General features: G+C 38.9%; 1 protein-coding gene across 1 annotated transcript in view; it reads right to left on the bottom strand.

Annotated features, from left to right (window-relative positions):
• Positions 1 to 18726, bottom strand: part of MLLT3 (MLLT3 super elongation complex subunit) — a 220951-nt gene that overhangs the window by 10792 nt on the left and 191433 nt on the right. The window contains exons 8-12 of the mRNA XM_077816451.1: positions 16380 to 16458; positions 10716 to 10848; positions 6351 to 6450; positions 2774 to 2845; positions 1280 to 1351 (exon numbers count right to left, since the gene is read on the bottom strand). Coding sequence (XP_077672577.1) covers positions 1280 to 1351; positions 2774 to 2845; positions 6351 to 6450; positions 10716 to 10848; positions 16380 to 16458 — 456 coding nt within the window. The remainder of the gene's footprint in view (positions 1 to 1279; positions 1352 to 2773; positions 2846 to 6350; positions 6451 to 10715; positions 10849 to 16379; positions 16459 to 18726) is intronic.

An 18726-nucleotide genomic window follows, 5' to 3' on the forward strand; every position in this document is an offset into this window, starting at 1 on the left:
GGTGGTTTAAAAAATTTTTCACTTGCCACTTCCAGCCCCCTAGGTCCTATGCTGTGATGAGTTATGCAAGCCCTTCTGGAGTTGGTCTTTCCCACCATTTTTCTTGGTGAGAGAAGCTCCTTCAATTGGCAAATGAAGAGCAATGAACGCTAGCGGCAAAGTGTGATTGGAAACAACAATATGTTAAAGACACACTAAACTTGGACAAGAATAAACTTAGAAATTAAATTTGACACAGTCAGCCGAGGTCCTGTTTAACTAGAAATATCCAAATCTGAGATCTTCTATGTTATACTGAACTTGCACTACTTTCTGATGATCAGTCACAAAAGAATGTGTGAGCAAATATGCACTCATGGATTAATGCTGAAGGTCTGTAAAGTATTTTGTTATTATTATGCAAGTGTTGAGAAATTTACTGAGTGATTGCAATCAATTGGAAGGAGTAAAAATCTCAATAAAGTGCCTATCACTGTGGTATCTAATTGCTGTAAACATAATAAAGCCATCTGTACTACAATTACTTCTGCTTTGTTAATAATGTGAATTGTTTCATCTCTTGTTTCATCCATTTGTAATCCAACAGTACCTGACAATGCCGAGATCACTGAATGCAGAGAGAATATAATGTAAGTCATTTCTTACCACTATATAATGCTATCAGAGTATTTGAAGCTTTTTTAGTTCTGACCAACTAGTTTACACCAAAGTAATCAATTGTCTCCCATGACTGAGGAAGATTAAGTAATGAATATACTGTGTTTTACCATAAAGTGACATTTGTTTTCATGATTACTCTTAGAAACTGTATTTACTTGCTTTTCACCAAGGATTTCATCATGGTTTTCCAAAAAATAAACAGGATTCTTGCCCAATTGTACAATATTTCTATTCATTTTGCCCTCCCACAGATCATATTTTATTGGCCTGTGTCCAATTTTCATGAATCAGCGGCTTGAGAAATGTACTGATCAATATTGTAAATTAGTGACAACGTTCAGCTCAAATAAGCACCATTTTTATATCTCTCAATAAATCTGGAAAACTCAAGGGGATCGATTCCAACTCAAAAGTGTGCTCGTATGTGGCAATGGAATAAAAAATGTGTGTAATATAGTTCTTTAGGTCATATTAACATTCTTAATAGGCAATATATTATGCAGTCTCAGGCCTGAGAACTCTGAAGTCAGATTATAAAGCTTTAGGTTAAAAGAGGAAGAACAGATTTGGCTTCTTGACTTTGCTGAGCACTCTGATACTGCACAAGAGCTCTCCTCACCTGTTGCAGTACATGCCTTTCCCTCAATGTCATTAATCTTCTGTGGAGCTCTACTAGTTCATCGAGATATGCCTGAAAACAATCCCCCCCCCAACAAAGAACCTGTTAAGGAACAGTTGTGTATTTCCACAAACTCCAGATTTAGTACAGAGTATTTGCAACAGCATTTGTATTCTCATTTGACTTGTTCTCTTTGGTTTGGCAAGGGAACTAAACATTTAACTCCAACCAACTAATCAGTATGTGATCCAAGCAACCACCAGTTAAACCTTTTTACTTCATAATGCTGAAAAACTTTAACAGGCCTTTGAAGTAATTTCACTATATCAGATATTTAAAAGAATTTCACAAAATCCTGTTTGTTCTCCAGTATGACAGAAGTTTGCATTCTATCACCAAGGGCCATTTTTGAAATTGATGAGCCACTGAATCCTGAAGAGCAAGTTGAATAATGGGCAGGAGGTTTTAAGATGCATGAAGGCACGTGTAAAAAAAAGTGAGCTGGTTATTCAGAGGGGATCAAACTCCCCCCCCAACTCTCTTGGAACTTAAACACTAATTCACATTAGGGGCAAATCCTTCTACTCCCTACCACAATAAAACTCATTTACATCTCATCTCATCTATGGCTGCCCACTAGCATTTATGAAGTAACACATGGGTACCAAACCTGGAGGTCACAGCTTCCAAGGGAGTTGAAAACTGGTCTGATGGGGAGGGGGCAGAGGGTCATAATCATCCTTCCTCTTTTTCATGGTTACTTTTTTTCCCCATTGTAACACATGATCATGGGATGGAAAAGACTGAGAACTGCTGGTCTAACAAAGCAGTGCTATGTTCTAGGTCAGAGACAATCTGGGAATGGGAAACCAAATTAGGAGTCTCAGACTCGTGGTAGCACAACGAGGTTACTACTCGTAAATTCTAAACCATTTTGGGGCACACACTGGGAGATTACGCTATGTTAACTAACACAACATTAAAACCCATGTTAGAATGCACTTAACCATGGCCAGCTGACAAATTTAAGCACGATAATCCCTCTGTATGCTAATGTATGCTTAGTGTAATGCTAGTTAATGTGTTATATCACACTCTCATTTTCTAGTGAACACCAGCCCTTGGAAAGGATTCTGTAAAATATTTCTATTGATTGCCTGAGACTTATATTGTAAGATCTTTAGCGTGGGAACTGTCTTTTATTTGTTCTATAAAGCGCTATGCATATTTGTGGTGCTGTATACATAAAACAAACAATAGGTGGTAGATCCCCACCCAGCTAAATTTGCCAAAGCTTTGAGGGGACAATGCTTACAAAGAGAAAAAGAGAAAAGCACACTGCTGTATTTAAGAAACACTCAGAGCAGAGATATACTAACCAGTGAGTTTTCTGTTTTGTAACAAAAATAATACTGTAAAAGGGATGTAGAAGAGAAAATATAATAACTTAATGTGGCTTTCTAAATACTTTATTGCCATCACACTCATATTTACCTTATCACAATCACCATTCTTTATTTGTTTATCAGATTTACTTTGTTTTATTGGACTTTTCACTTCTAGAATCTGGAAAAGAAACAGAAAATGCTGCAAGTATTAAGTACATCTTTGGGCTGTATGAATTTTAAAAAATTAAGAAAACATTTAAAAAATGCTGTTACATAAAAACAAAGAATATAAAAATATCTGCAGGAAACCACAACCAAACCTTGCAAATAACCCTTCAGAATCTTTGACCTAACAAAGCTACTCAATCTTCTTTTCTTTTAGAAGTAACTTGCATCACAAAATGCTGAATCATGAAGAGATGGTTATAAGAGTAATACTGATACTAAATAAATTGATTCTATATCATTTTAAAGTTTCCTGCACTGTTTTTTGTATGGTCTTCATTAGAACTTTCGCAGGTTAAGAGGTCTAAATTTTTGAATATATGCAGAGTGCTGAGGCAAACCCTACCTCCTTGGTAAAGACTACATGCATTTAATGTGCAGTATGATTAATATGTTTTCTTATTATCTTTATTGTTGTCTGCCTTTTCTGAAGGATACAGTTTTTGAAATGTAGCTAATCTAGTGTTTGGACGAGCTGCAATTGTGCAAAAAGAGTGTTTAATCAAAGATAATGATCACGCATTGACATAGTACCTTTCATCCAGTATGATTACAAGCTACTTTACAAACTTGGGCCTATAGAGTTATATTATATACCCGTGACTCTTCAACAAATGCTGAAATTTAGTCACCTCTAGGTAAAGGATGTGTCAAATAGTCAAGAGTACACAATGCTACTACATGACAGTTTTAGGACAGATGTGAGGAATGGGATTTTTTTCCATTTGAAACTGAGTTTACGTAATCAGATTATTATTACCTAGTTTGGAGTGTGGCCAGTTGCTGTGAAAAGTGTCATGGGCTGTTTAATGGTCACAAATCATTAGGTTTGCTGTTTAACACCTCATCACAAAGAATATCTCTCCAGTAGCACAGTTTGCCCTAACAACGTGCTGGGTTATCATAACATAACACCAACTTCAAAATGAAAATTACTCAGTCAGGGCTTGTTAAAAATGAAGATTTTTTGATACCCTTATGCCCCAACATGGGCCTTTCATCAGTTCCCACCAACTCCTAGTATCTCCCCCAACTTCCATAGTCCCCACAGATCCCACTAGCTGTTACCTAGGGTGATTGAGACCTTATAAATGAGAGAGAGAGAGAAGTGTGCAGCTACTTTCCAACACAGACAAGAAGACTATAGGTCTGTTTTATCCTAACTAACTGTTTATTTTAGAAAGGGTGGTACGTGCCCAGAATTGCAACACATGAAGCTCACCTGAAAATAATTCTTAGATTTAACAAGCCCAGGGCTATTGCAGTTTGGGGTGGAGGAAGATAAATCTTGTCTTGACAAAATGTGAATGCTTCTGGGCAAAATGCCAGGCTTTTCAGGTATTCCTTTGTTTTTTGTTTTTCTCGTATTTGTTTATTTTTAAAGGGAAAAAGCTTTTATCAGTTTACCAAGGAGTTATGAAATTTTGATACATGATAGCCCTAACATCAGAAATGGTTTTCATATGATTTCACTAGCCTGGGACACAGATAAAGCTTGAAGGAGTTGCTCACTTATAATCTGCCAAATGTGGCTATTGAAATCCAGTAGCTTCCCCACATGCCGTAGGTCATTCTCTCCAATATCCGAAGCACCCTAGTTTGGATGAGATGTGTCACTATACAGGTTAGAGAACGCTTCTACAAAGGCTCATATTAACTCAGTGTTTGTAACGCTCAAACCTGCCTGAAACTGATTCTTTCATTCACTAATCTGTACAGGGTAATGTTTTCCCTAATCTGTAACAGTATGGTTCTGTACTGTGAACCTATTTTGTAATACAGACCTGTTTATACCAGTCAGGAAGATCATGGCAGTACCTTGCTGGCAAGAACCATGTTTAAATATGGTTCTGACTAACACAATTGGAATTCTAGTACAGGTAGCCCTGACCATTCCCCAAAGTATACTTTCTACCTCATCTGTTAAGACAGTGTGTGAATGCTTTAAGATAGTGAGCTATTCACTTCCAATTGGTATCTCCTTAAATACTCCATGCTGTTTGGAGAAACCAAATGAGCACATGGGAGTTTATGGTGCTCACTGGAGTAGACAGGCATGGCATGAGAGACAGTGGCCAAATGGATTGTGCCTAGTGAGAGAGAAAGATACAGTTATTATTTCCCTGCAAAAACCAGGTGAGATTTTCAAAAAGCAACCAGCTTTGGTTATCCCTATAAAAAGATAATTCATTTTTCTTGCACTCCAGTCTCCAAAGGAAGATTGCCCATAATTAAGTGATAGCTGAAAGGAAATGGAAATGTCACTTTATGTATGTTTGTAAAAGTGCTCTCTCTCCAAAGTTCATGTAGAAATCAATTTTAAAATAATTGGAGAATTTTTGATTGATCCTATTAATACTCACTGACACTGAAATCACATGGACTTCTTTATTGTTATTACAGGTGTTCCTGCTAAACACAGAGCATGTCTCCTTTTCTGCAGCATATCCTAATTTAATTGATATAAACAAATTATTCACATATTGCTGTTAGCAAAGATACACTTATGTGTTATTGGAAAAGGAATGGATGGTATATTATTTATGTCAGGAAAAAGAATTCATTTTCCTGAAGGAAGTGCTGTCTAGGCTCATCTGTAACACACAAGTTAAATTTTTATTAAAACCGTGGATCCATTTTATCTGCATTGCCACTATAAACATGTACTTATTCTCATTTAACTTATATGAGAGTTTAGAGTGTGACCAAGTTTCATCTGCAGTAGATTTATGTTCTGTTTTGTCACCAAACACAAGTATATAAATGACTTTAGTTATATATCTTTATACATTGTGAATGTCAATGGCTTTAAAGGTAATAGCAAATGCATACATTGTAGTATGCTTATGTGTTATAAAAACTCCATTAATTTAAAAAGTTGCTGTGATCTAACAGATTAGGTATGAGGACCTCCTGAGTTCTAACCTTTGTTTGCTACTGACTCATTGTGTAGATTTGGGTCAGTTAACTTCCCTTTCAGTTTCTACACCTGCCAGATGGGATAACGCTACTTACCGATCTCAACAGTGCTACAAAGACTAGCTACTATTTCGACAGTGCTCAGCGTTATTTACTATAAATATAACAAAATGCTTTATCTAATATGGTTGATTACAACTTTGAGATGAAGACTGAATAAAACAAAAATCCTGATTATATGTGACGCAAAAGTAACACCAAGAGAGTAGGACTGCTACTGTACAGCCAGGTCATAACAAGTTTACCTTTTACAATAGTATGACTTAATATACACAAAAGTGTTGTCTTCCTCAGAATACTGCCAAACACATTGCTCTTCTGCTTTACAGAGAATATTTGTTTAGCCAAATATATTCACGCTCAGGGTAAAAGAAAATTATTTACTTAGTCTGAAAATTAAAGCAATCAAGGGCACAGGGCTGGCTCCAAAGCTGTTAGTGCAGATACACCACTCTTGTATGTAGGGAACCTCACTGTACCTGATTGTTGTTGGTTTTTAATAAAGGTGGTGGAGGTTCATGATGTAGCGGTGAGGAAGCTGAACTGCTGTCACTGTCACTACCGTCACTTAGACTAACCCTGAGGAAAAAGAGAGCCACAGAAATCAGATATAAAAACAAAGGCTGAACACACTGCCGCTCCTAGATCACACTTGTAGGTGGGACACTGAGAATGTTCTTTGCTACACAAGCTGTCATTAGTTATTGGAATTTTGAAAGTGCAGCTGTGCTGTCAGTAAAGGGCAGGCACACAAGCAGAAGTCACCAGTGGAATAAGAACGGTGTACTATGGAGAAGTGGAATAGCTGCCCTCACATAGATCCTTCACCTCAATGACTGAAGTGCTACATTGTTTAGTTAATAGTTGTCACTAGTAAACAGAATCTCAATGAGGCAGGTGTCCCAACTGCAGACCCCCCTGGAAATTGTGGGCAGGAAGAACAAATTCCTAAAACATTTTAAAGAACAAAATGTGAATTCCCCTCAGCTACTCTTCCTTCCTTCCATAACCTTCCAAGCTTGCATACTTCCTGCTTCTATAAGTGCTTCACTAAAAGTTAATTAAGACATCTACAATATAATAAGTTCATCTGAAAATAATTTTATTATATTCTTTTTTCTGATCGACAAAGCACTTTTTCCACTCCAATGCTCAGCATAACACACAATAACATACACTGACACTGTGGGAGTTTGAAGATTCTTAGGAGCTTTTTCTTTCTCAATGTCAGTTCTCAGAACTTACTGGTCTAATGCATCACAAACATGGCAACTACCAACATAATCAACTTTGTTGGGATCCTATCTGTATCCTTTTATCCTATACCCCGAAGTCATAAGACTCAAAAGCAAGAGGAATGAGGTTCTATGAATTACCGTGCAATAACCCTGCAAAGGTCTGTTTCCCATTAACTTACAAACTTTAAGCATTGTAAAGACAGATGGTTTTTCCTCTAAGAGACAGATGGATTGAAATTGGACATTTGGAGGGAAAAAGTTGCACATAAGAGGAATACAGTAGAACCTCAGAGTTACGAACTGACCAGTCAGCCACACACTTCATTTGGAACCAGAAGTACGCAATCAGGCAGCAGCAGAGATGGGGGAAAAAAGGCAAATACAGTACTGTGTTAAACATAAACTACTAATAATATAAATGGAAAGCAGCATTTGTCTTCTGCATAGTGCAGTTTCAAAGCTGTATTAAGTCAATGTTCAGCTGTAAACTTTTGAAAGAACAACCATAACGTTTTGTTCAGAGTTACAAACAACCTCCATTCCTGAGGTGTTCGTAACTCTGAGGTTCTACTGTAGTTCATTTTCTATACACTATCACTGCTGACCATTTGAATTTTGCATACATTCAATTTTATTAATTTTCAGCTGCCTTATTAAGTTATACCCCACTAATAATCTATGGGCTTCCTTTGCAGTTTACTCCGGGGGGGGGGGGGTAATTCTGCACCCTTGCGCAATGCAGAATTTTGCAGAAATTAACATTGTGCACACACAGAATTTCCTTTCCCCCATGGAAATGGCCCACAGTGCTACTGGCCACCAGTAGGGGTCACTGGACTCCGCAGAGCCAGCTTACACATAGAAGACACTGCTGGGGAGGCGGGGGGAGGGCCTAGAGGGTTCCTGGCAGATGCAGTTCCCAGCACTTCTTGAGGGAAGGAGAGGGCAGCGCAGGAAACTCGGTGCAAGCCTGGGACCAAGCATCAGGCTGTTTCTCCCTCTGGATTCCTGGGCTCTGTGGGGGAGGGGGAGGGGTGTCTGGGCTGGGGGCGCCCCACAGCTGGGCTCTGGAGGGGAGAGAGGGTGCGGGTATCTGGGCTGGGGGAGCCCCACGGTTGGGCTCTGGGGAGGAAGGGGTTCGGGTGTTTTGGCTGGGGGGGGACCCACAGGTGGGCTCTGGTCGGGGAAGGGTTGTGGGTGTCTGGTCCCCCAGCTGGGCTCGGGCGGGGAAGGGGGCAGAGAAACAGGAACTGGGTTGTCATAGGGGTTTCTTTAACTCTACTCCTGGGGGGAATTTTTGTGTGTTCTGTATTACAGACATACTTGCTGACAAGTATTTTGAAATAAATTACCAAAATAATTGGAACTGGCTGTGATTATGTATATATTTTGACAAATAAAATTTGCTGAATTTTAAAATATTGTGTGCAGAATTTTTTCATTTTTTGGCACAGAATGCCCCCAGGAGTAGCAGTTTGGAAGACTCTTTGGGAAACTCATTCCTGCAATTCACTGACAACAATGAATCCAGACTTGGGGCTGGATCCCCCAAACCCTCTTCAGTCTGATCCTATATTGATGCAGATGTTAGACCTGTGAAAAGCCATCTTAGTCACCAACAAGTGAGTTAGGGAGGTTGTTGATGGAGGTTCTTCCTCCCACCTTTAAACACATGTATCTTTCCTTTGCTGACTGGGGAGAGAATCTGAGGCTACCAACTGACTGTTCTACTGGTTATCAGAAAGTACTCTGACTACTTAGAAGAGTGGCAATTGGAAAGAGTAGAAAATTCAGCAAGGAGATTAGGGGAGACCGGGCAGACAATGACTGCCCAATCAATAAGAAAGGGAAGCCCGCAAGAGCCTGATGGATGGCTCTCCTGGGACCTCTTCCCTGTTCCTGTGGCAGGCAAATTGAAACACAATCTCTCCCAAAGTCTCTCCCAAAGACCCAAATGGGAGGAATTTTGGGGAAAGGAGGACAGATGTGTTTAACTATTACTCAACTGTTGCCCTCTTTTTAAATCCCAGAAGATGAAACCTATTTTGTTTTATTTAAACATCAAAAACAATATGCCATTTTCTAGTTTGAACAAACAGAATAAAAGATTTGGGTTTTTTTCAATGAAGTTCTGGGTAAAAGTAAAATTGTCAACAAAAGCTATAAGCCACACCGTTGCATTATTTGCATATGCCATGTTTTACAGAAAAAACTATTTTAGAGATGTTTCAACATTTCAGGTTTAAAAATAAATTGTCTTTTTAAATCTCTTCACCATAAAGCTAGGCTCTCTTATTATCATTAGTAGAAACATACAGGATTTGGAGGAAAAGAAAAATCATATCTACTAGATTTTTTTAAGTCATTACAAACGTCTTAAAAAATCTCTCTCCATGCATAACAGGGTTACAATTTAATAGTTCACTATCTTGGAGAGGCCAGGGCTAAATGATCAACTTTACCTTCTGTTTCTTATGCTCATTCACAATGCTGCAAAGCCTAGGCTGTAAACACTGCATGGAGGGGAATGTTTACTTGTTTTTTTAAAAAGTTATCAACTTAGTTTTAAAAAACTGAGAAACATTTCTATTTGTCTTAAGTTTTGCAAAGTTTTATTTAGGAACACTAACACTCCCAAACAAACAAAAAACCCCTCTACAGCTGGAGACAGATGGGACAAAAAGTGTCTTATAAAGTATATTTAACACTAATCTTCCAACTCAGAGGTTCTCAAAGTGATATCTGTAGAATGGTGGCTGTTCATAGGGCCTGCTTTTCTCCTTGATTCCAGATGATAAACTGCATTAGAGAGACAGCTAAAATACATTTAATACTTTCCTAATATTATTCTTCCACGTAAGCAACTGCTCAGATTAATACTCAGGTGTTATGTGATCATGAAGGATAGGAAAAGAAGTACACAAGAACCTCTTTAAGATGAGGTATCTACCCGCTATGAAAAAGTTTGAGAGCCCCTGTTCCACCTTGTACATGATTTTCAATGACATATGGCAACAGCTTTAAAATGTATGATGAATTTCTCATTAGTTATGTCATACTGAAGTCACAGTCGGGATGCAGAACAGATAATAAAAAATCAGGCCAGAAACCTCATCATTTTTGGGACTAGGGCTTGCAATACATCCTGCATGCACTGGACACCATGTAAATTGCTTAGACAATTCCCTCTAAAACAATGAACTCTGACAGCTTTATATATGTCAATCACAAGATTTGTGGGTTAACTTGTAGCTGGGGTACAGAACACTTTGCGCATGGAGGACCTGATTCTGCTCTCACTTACACCAAGGTGAATCAAAAACTACCTAACAGAGTCACAAGAGTGTAAAGCCAGTGAAAGTTAGAGGAGAATCAGGTGCAAACTGACCAAAGGGTTTTGTGTAGAAGCAGCTCACGTCTGGAAGCATCTGATTTGATAGTTTAAAAGTGGCACCGCATATGAATGCTTTTTGTAGAAATTGAAAAAATTGCCTCTCTGTTTATTGAGCTTAAGCTATTCATCTTTAAAAAAAAAATTAATCTGTTATAACTACTGCTATCATACTACCTCAGGCTTCAAGTTGTTTGCAGTTACAAGATACTCACCTGCGACCTCTACTTCCTCCACGAGTATTCACAGGTCTCTCCATTTCAGAGTCATTCTCATTCTCATCTGCTTCATCTGATTCATCTTCATTATCATCAGAATGCAGATCTTTCATTATAGACCTCAAGGGACCTGACCAACAGAAATGACAAAACAGACACAAATCAACAACTGGAATTCCAATTCACTTTGCAATGTTCCAAACACATCAGCCTATTATGCAGTTTTACAAAGGAAAAAAAATCCGAAGTGTTAGAGGTGGGGGAAGACTTTTAAGCATTAAACAAATGAAGTAATGCACTAGAGACTTATGCTGCAAACACTTGCAAATGAATCATTTACTCACGCAAGCACTCCTGTTGACTTCAATGGGCTGACTCATCACAGTAAAGTGACCCATGTGTCTAAGTGTTTACAGGCTGGCCCCCTGGAATGTAGCTGAAGCAAAATATTTTCACACCAAATATTCCCCACTGTACGTTTTAATTTAAGAAAAATTGAGTGTTCTATTTTTGTTATTATAAATGAGATACTTATAAGCTGCTAGCCTTCCCCCCTTCCCTCTTTCTCAAATGTTCTTCTCTATCAATAAAGTTCTACAGAGACATATTGGTAATAGTACATTTGTTAGGTTAATCCATGTATTGAAGAGCAGAGTTTAATAAAGCATTCTGATTGTAACTTGTTCTGGCCAAGGCAGTCTTTGTCTGCCTGTTTTTGATCTATTTAGATAAAGCTGTTCCTTTTATTTCAAGGTCAATTTCAGGTCAAGCAAGCACTTTGCTAGCATTCATCTGTAAGAAGCATGTCAATCCCATGCAACACTGGTCTATCTTTTCTCTTGAATTAATTTGAGGTGCTCAGCCTAGTTCTCCATAAGACTCTATAAAAATTAATTTAGGATTTAGTTCTTTCATTGTACCTTTTATTTATTTTGCTGTAAAAGGTGGTTACGCAAAGCTGCATGTTTAACACGTGCGAAATATGAAAGAGGACAGCTGCTTAAAAGGAGCATGGGTAAGGCTGGGGAGGCTGAAGGAAGTGACTCAAACCACAGTGTTTGATTCTAGATCACATCATATTCGAGAACATAGAGGGCATCCAGGAATGGCAGGAGTAGTGGTGGCAGTAGTTATATTTCTATACTGGTAATAGTTTATGATTACTACATTTTTATGGCGCCTTCAACACAAGAATCTCAAAGTACTTTGCTATCATTAATAAATTAAGGCTCACAATACTCTTGTAACGTAGGTAAAGTTCACTCACAGTTTCGGGACCATGGTTTAACAATGAGACTATACTTCCCCTAGGTAGGGGACTTTGATGTAAATTATTTCAATTCTGACAGGGATCACAGCAGAGGCACCCAGAGTGTCTTTGTCCAGCGTTAACAGTGCTTACTGGTTTTAAGACCTATATTTAAAATGGTTTACAAGTAAGGCTGTGCAAGATTTGTTTAGGCAAATTGAATTCAGTGGGTTCTGTTCTGTATTTGCATACCCTGAGGTCTGCTTGGAGAAGCCCATAACATGGGGCTGATGGGCATATGCCTCATGCATCAGATATGGGCACAGACCACGGGACAGGCAATTCTAATAGCAACAGACTGCCGGCTGAGACACTGCACAGGCCAGGAGAGGACTCCCATCCTTGACTTCTAATAAGTGGATGTGGAGGATAGTGGTGAATTCCTTGCCAGGGGAGAAGGTCACCTGCAGCACCACCATGGGGACAGGAAACAGACTGATCAGTTCCAGTCTGCTAGAAGAGATTCCTTCTGGCCAACTGCCTTCATGCCTATTGCTCTGCACGGGGAATGAATGGCATAGGGACAGGACAGCAGAAGAGAATGAGTGAAAGAGTCAAAGAAGGGAATTAAGGAGAAACTATAAGAAAGAGGCTGCATTTGAAGAGAGCTAGAAATAAGGAAGGAGAGATTAAGGGGGAGGAAGAAGACAAGAAAACAAAAGAAACTGAACAAAAGACTGGATAAGTGGTAGAGGAAGAGAGAGAAAAAAGGGAAGTATCAACATTCAGAAACGAAGCAAAAATAGACAGACATAGGATGAAAGCTGTTGAAAGGCGGACAAGGAACTGGTTAAAGGGGAGACAACGATGGGTCAGATTGAAAGGGTAACTGTCAGTGTGGAGGGAGGTTACTAGTGGAGTTCCTCAGGGACTGGTCTTGGGATCAAACTTATTTAACATTTTAATTATTAACCTTGGCACAAAAAGTGTGCTCTAATAAAATTTGTGGATGACACAAAGTTGGGAGATATTGCCAATATGAAGGAGGACCAGAATATCAGACAAGAAGATCTCAAGGTGACCTTGTAAACTGGAGTAATAGAAATGGGATGAAATGTAATAGTGCAAAGTACAAGGTCATGCACTTAGGGACTAACAACAAGAGTTTTTGCTATAAGCTGGGCACTTATCACTTGGAAGCCACAGAAGAGGAGACAGACCTGGGTGTATTGGTTGATCATAGCATGACTATGAGATGTCAATGTGATACAGTTGTAAAAAAGGCTAATGCAGTCCCAGGATACATCAGGTTAGGTATTTCCGGTAGAGACAAGGAAGTGTTAGTACCATTATACAAGGCACTGGTGAGACCTCATCTGGAATACTGTCTATATTTCTGGTCTCCCATGTTTATAAAAAATTAATTCAAACTGGAACAGGTGCAGAGAAGGGCTACTAGAATGATCCGAGGAATGGAAAACCTACCTTATGAGAGGAGACTAAAAGAGCTTGGCTTGTTTAGCGTAACCAAAAGAAGGCTGAGGGGAGATATGTTTTCTCTCTATAAATACACCAAAGAGATAACTTAAACACCTCCTGTCCCTCCCTAGTATTTAAGTGACAACGTGAACACAAGAACAAATGGATATAAATTGGCCATCAACAAGTTTAGGCTTGAAATTAGGCAAAGGTTTCTAACCATTAGAGGAGTGAAGTTCTGGAACAGCCTTCCAAGGGGAGCAGTGGGGACAAAAATCTAACTGGCTTCAAGACTGAGCTCAATAAGTTTATGGAGGGGATAGAATGATGGCATATGTCCCATCAGTGACGGCCAGTAGCAAAAATTCCCAGCGGCTGGAGACGGGATACTAGATGGAGAGGGCTCTGAGTTACTACAGAGAATTCTTTCTGCCTGCTGGGTCTTGCCCACATGCTCAGGGTCTAACTGATCACCATAGTTGGGGTCAGAAAGGAATTTCCCCCCTGGTTAGATTGGCAGACACCCTTGGGGTTGTTCACCCACCTCTGCAGCATGGGGCACGGGTTACTTGCAGGTTTAAACTAGTGTAAATGGTGAATTATCTGCAACTTGAAGTCTCTAAATCATGATTTGAGGACTTCAGTAACTCAGCTAGAGGTTAGGGATCTATTTCAGGAGTGAGTGGGTGAGGTTCTGTGGCATACAGTGTGCAGGAGGTCTGACTAGATTATCACAATGGTCCCTTCTGACCTTAGAGTCTATAAGAAGGAGGAAAGGAACAAAGAGGAAGAACAAAAGCAAGAGGGGCAACAATAGGTTAAAATATTGAATTCAAATTTAACAATATAAATGTACAAATATTTAATCTCACACACAGGGCAGCATTAAAAACCAACATTTACCAGTTAAAGTGCCTGGAGGTACCATAATTATATCTTATTTTGGCAGAAGACTGTAGGCCACTCTAAACATCTTGCCCCTCCTTTGACCCTATTTGGCTTCACTAGTCCTTCTTAGAGTTTTGTGTTAGTTTGAACCCAAAGTGAAGTAAAAAATTAAACCAGTGAGTTGTCCTCACCACACAGTCTGCTTCTGTAACAAGCCTAAGCTACCCCTTTACCTTTAAGTGTCGTCTTCTCTGTACATGCAACTATATGTACCCAGTATGAGCAGCATAGGGGCATCTTATCCGCTACTCCTCCGGATGTCTTCTGGGGGAAATTAGATGGCCCTCTCTCTGGCCCTTCACAGGGCAGCCAGCTGGCTTATTCCTCTCTCCTATGTAGAAAGCCCTCCCACAGCAGACACACAGACATAACTCCACCTTTGGCATCTCCAGAGGCACAAGACAGACTGCCACACCATATCCCATCCTCCATCCCCAATAGACAGACGCTTACACTATAGCAGACTGGAAGATGCATTCATTAACAGGAAATTCCCAGAACAGAGGAGCATCTAGTGGCACTTACTGCTGTGACCACACACCTGGTGGTGGGAGGGGGAGAAAGAAGGGCTGCCACTTATTCTGCAAAAGGTTCAGAATTGGAAAATCTGTGCAACCTCCCACGTACCCCTCACAAGGTGGAAGGGGCCAAAGCACGCCCTCCTAAAGGTGTTAGGAGGAGAGGAAAGTGATAGACCACCAGGTTCCCTCCTTGAAAAGACATCAAAGAGGTAAGGAAAACACCCAGGGCTCTTGGTGGGGGTAATGGGGCAGCCCACATATACCACCCCTGAGGTTTCTGTGAATACCGGTGGGATTCAGTATAAAAGGTTTTGCACAGCCTTAGTTACAAGCCAAGCGCCTGATGCTGGGGATGCAACAGCAGCCTATTTTACCCCTTGCTTTTGTGCTCTAAAGATAGTTATAACACACTGGAAACATCGCTGTCCGAACACAGAGCCAATCCATAACGGCCACCTTCATAAAACTCTGACAGACATGCCTTCTGTTTAGATTTGCTTTTTAAAAAGAATTCTCTCTCTGGGGTACTAATCTATTCCATTTTAAAGAAAAAAAATAAGTCTGAGGAATATAAATGCACACACTGAAACAAATTCAATTTTAATCAGTCAAAAGCTTCCTGCTTTAAAAAAAAAGCCAAGCTGATCAAGAACATATCAGTTGTACAATTTGACAAAGTCAAGGAAAAAAGCCAAACAGGAACTAAGTGGTTTAATAGCTCTTATGAATCTCAATTGATTTATATAAAAACTGGTTTGGCAGGCTCTCCTGGCAGAAACTTACATTTCTTTACCGAGTTCTGAGGGAGCCAAAATTATTAGCCAGAAAAATCTAAATGTGTCCTTAAAGACTAACAATAATGTTCTCCATGTCAGATTATTTTTAAAAGTAAATTTCTCATTTGGAAAGTTTAAGGGCCTAACCCCTTGAGGTGCTAAGTGCTATCCAACTCTTAATAAATTCACTGTGTGTGTGCATGAGCACACAAGGGCGGCAAAGAGTAGACAGAAATGCTCAGCAACTCATTGGATTGGACTCTTGTCTCATGATTCTTCAAAGGGATCCACAAATACAGACCCTTATTCCCTCCATGAAGTCCGATTAACTCATGTGGGGCTCCATGAAGGAATAAGGATCTACTGATCCTTCTGCAAGATTACGACTGCAAGATCTTTAGGATCTAGCGTCTGTAAAGTATCTAGCATGTTTCTTGGTGCTATGTAACAAATAAATAACCATTCTCTTCTGAACAAAAACATAGATTTGTTTTCTTTCTGCTTCTTACATGTTATAATCATGTTCACATACACTTTGAAGAAAAAGGATGAAGCAGAACAGAGGCTAATTCACTACTTCAGACTGTGAAAAAGACAGCAGAAAAGTGGTAATGAGATTCCATCAGTCATGTTACTGGTTGGCCCCTTCATTGCACACTTTTCTCAATTTCTTTTCCTTGTTTGGTACCTTGTTGTCTGCTGTTCTGAGATGGTGTAAAACTGGAGCTGGAACTTGAGCTTGAACTGGCAGGGCTAGGCTGTTCAGACTTAAAAAAACAAACACAAACACATAGTAGTAAATACATTTGCTCCAAACTTTAACAACAACAAAAGAGCACAGTTTACTGCTTCATGCACTTCTCTGCAAGGAAAAATGCCACTAAACAGATGATATTCACAGTGATAATTATTTCCTAACCATTTCATGGTGTTAGAGAGCCAGAAGGTATACAAATTACTCTGCATACAAAACATACACACTGTTACAGGTCATACACAAAAGCTTTGTTTCACAAAACCAATACTCTATACAATAAGCTACCCATGCCCTAATTTGAGAAGTTATACAACACATGGGCTTAAATGACTTTATAATGCAACAGACCTAATGATATAATGCAGGCTTATCCAACTTTAGTTGCAATGTTTTCCTAGTAAATCATGACTAGGACTCTAGGAGGCAGAAGGGACCCAAGTAAAGCAGGCTAGATGACAAACAGAAAAAGCCTAGGACAATTTTTTTTTACCATCACCAAAGGATATATTATTTTATAATATATTTTTTTCTGCTCCTATTGGGTTTCTCCTCAGCACAACACTTTACCCTTATGGAAAAACCCTACAGACTTTAATAAGGGTTGAACTAAAAGGGTTTAATTTTTCTAACGGTATAGATTTCATTAGAACACCTTTGTAAAGGATTGTTAAAACCAACTTTTAGCATTCAATAGAGAATTATGACCTTGCAACAGAATTCTATAGAGAGAGTATATAATTTTCTATTAATTCTGTAAAAGCCTTAGAATATTTTCTGTAGAACCTGATCAGTTTCATCCATATTAAAATCTATACATTTTTTGCCATAATGGTATACGAGTCTCCTATTGAGTCCTCATGCCTGTTTACCACTATTTTGCAACCACCCTGACCTGACCTCTCCCACCACAACTTTCTATGGCTTCTTGTCTCAATGCCTAAAAATATAAGAACAAGCAAGCATCCGAAACAAATACAAGACAGCAGAGAAAGCTAAAGGAGAGGCTAAAATCCTCCAACAACATGAAGAGAAAAATGCCCCACTGAAAATATGATAACTTGGATGGAATTTTAAATCCTATTATTAAAAAACAAAACCTCCCCAGTCTTTAAGATGTATGTAACTGCATCATTATGATGCGTTAACAGAGAAATCTTCCAACTCTTTTTGGCTATATACTTTCCCCTCTGATTAATATAGCACTAAATCCTTGTCAAAAATAACAGCAAGAATATCTAGCCATTCTAAAGCTCAGAGCTAACTGGCATTTTTATGCATGCAGCTTACATAAGCCCAACAGTTGCCTTTTTGTTATAAATCAATCTATTGTTGCCCTTCATAATGAGAAGGCAGATTTATAGCCTTTTACGGCCTTTTCTCACAATCGAAAAGATGCCTATTTGGGCAAAGGAACATTTCTCTTTTTCCAATAATGTTTGGGGAAAAAAGTAACATCTGTTCCTCTCAAATGAATGACATCTAGAGTTCTCAGTTAAACAATCGAAATACAAACTTTGGGCCGGATCCTCCAAAAACTTACAAACTTTATTCGAGTGAGTCAAGTAAGTGCAGAAGTCGTCAAGAACTAAATGGGACTATTCATATGAGTAGGATTATTCATGCATGGGTAAGTGTTCACAGAATCAGACCTGTAGATATACAGCCCCACACCCACTCCCCCCAAAATAAGAGAACTGTTGAAAGAAGCACTCAGTCATGAAATGGCATGAAAATACTATTTCCCCTTTTTAAAAAATGCCTGGCAAGCCATTCAAATATTAAAATGAAGGTCTTTAACTACACAGTATGATCTAACAATACAAACCAAACATTTTGGTCCAAGACTACATCAATAAGGAACAAAAATGGTCAATCCAAATGGTAAATATATCAACAATTTCAAAACAAATTTTAGCCTCTTGCCTAGAGAGGCTTTACAAGTTATTCTAAGGGTTTCCTTTATCTGTCAATTTCTGCTTTTGACAACAAAGTTACTTGCTGACAACTGGTTTCAACAGGTTGTCATATGTGTTGCATATTTTTGTCAGCTACTATAATTTTCACACAGAAATTGTAATTTAGATGGACTCAACCACAAATTCTAAGCTTCCATTTTAAATCAGATCCCAGTCACGTACCAATATTTGATTTATAATATTTTTGAAATCTGTAAACCCTGGCAGAAATATGTCACATACTGTTAGGTGTGTTTAAGGATGCTAAATTCACTGTTTTCATTTTTGGATAACACCACACAAATGATTACTTAAGGTAAAAG

Source organism: Eretmochelys imbricata, chromosome 5 (genome assembly GCF_965152235.1).
Source record: "Eretmochelys imbricata isolate rEreImb1 chromosome 5, rEreImb1.hap1, whole genome shotgun sequence".
Lineage (NCBI taxonomy): Eukaryota > Metazoa > Chordata > Testudines > Cheloniidae > Eretmochelys > Eretmochelys imbricata.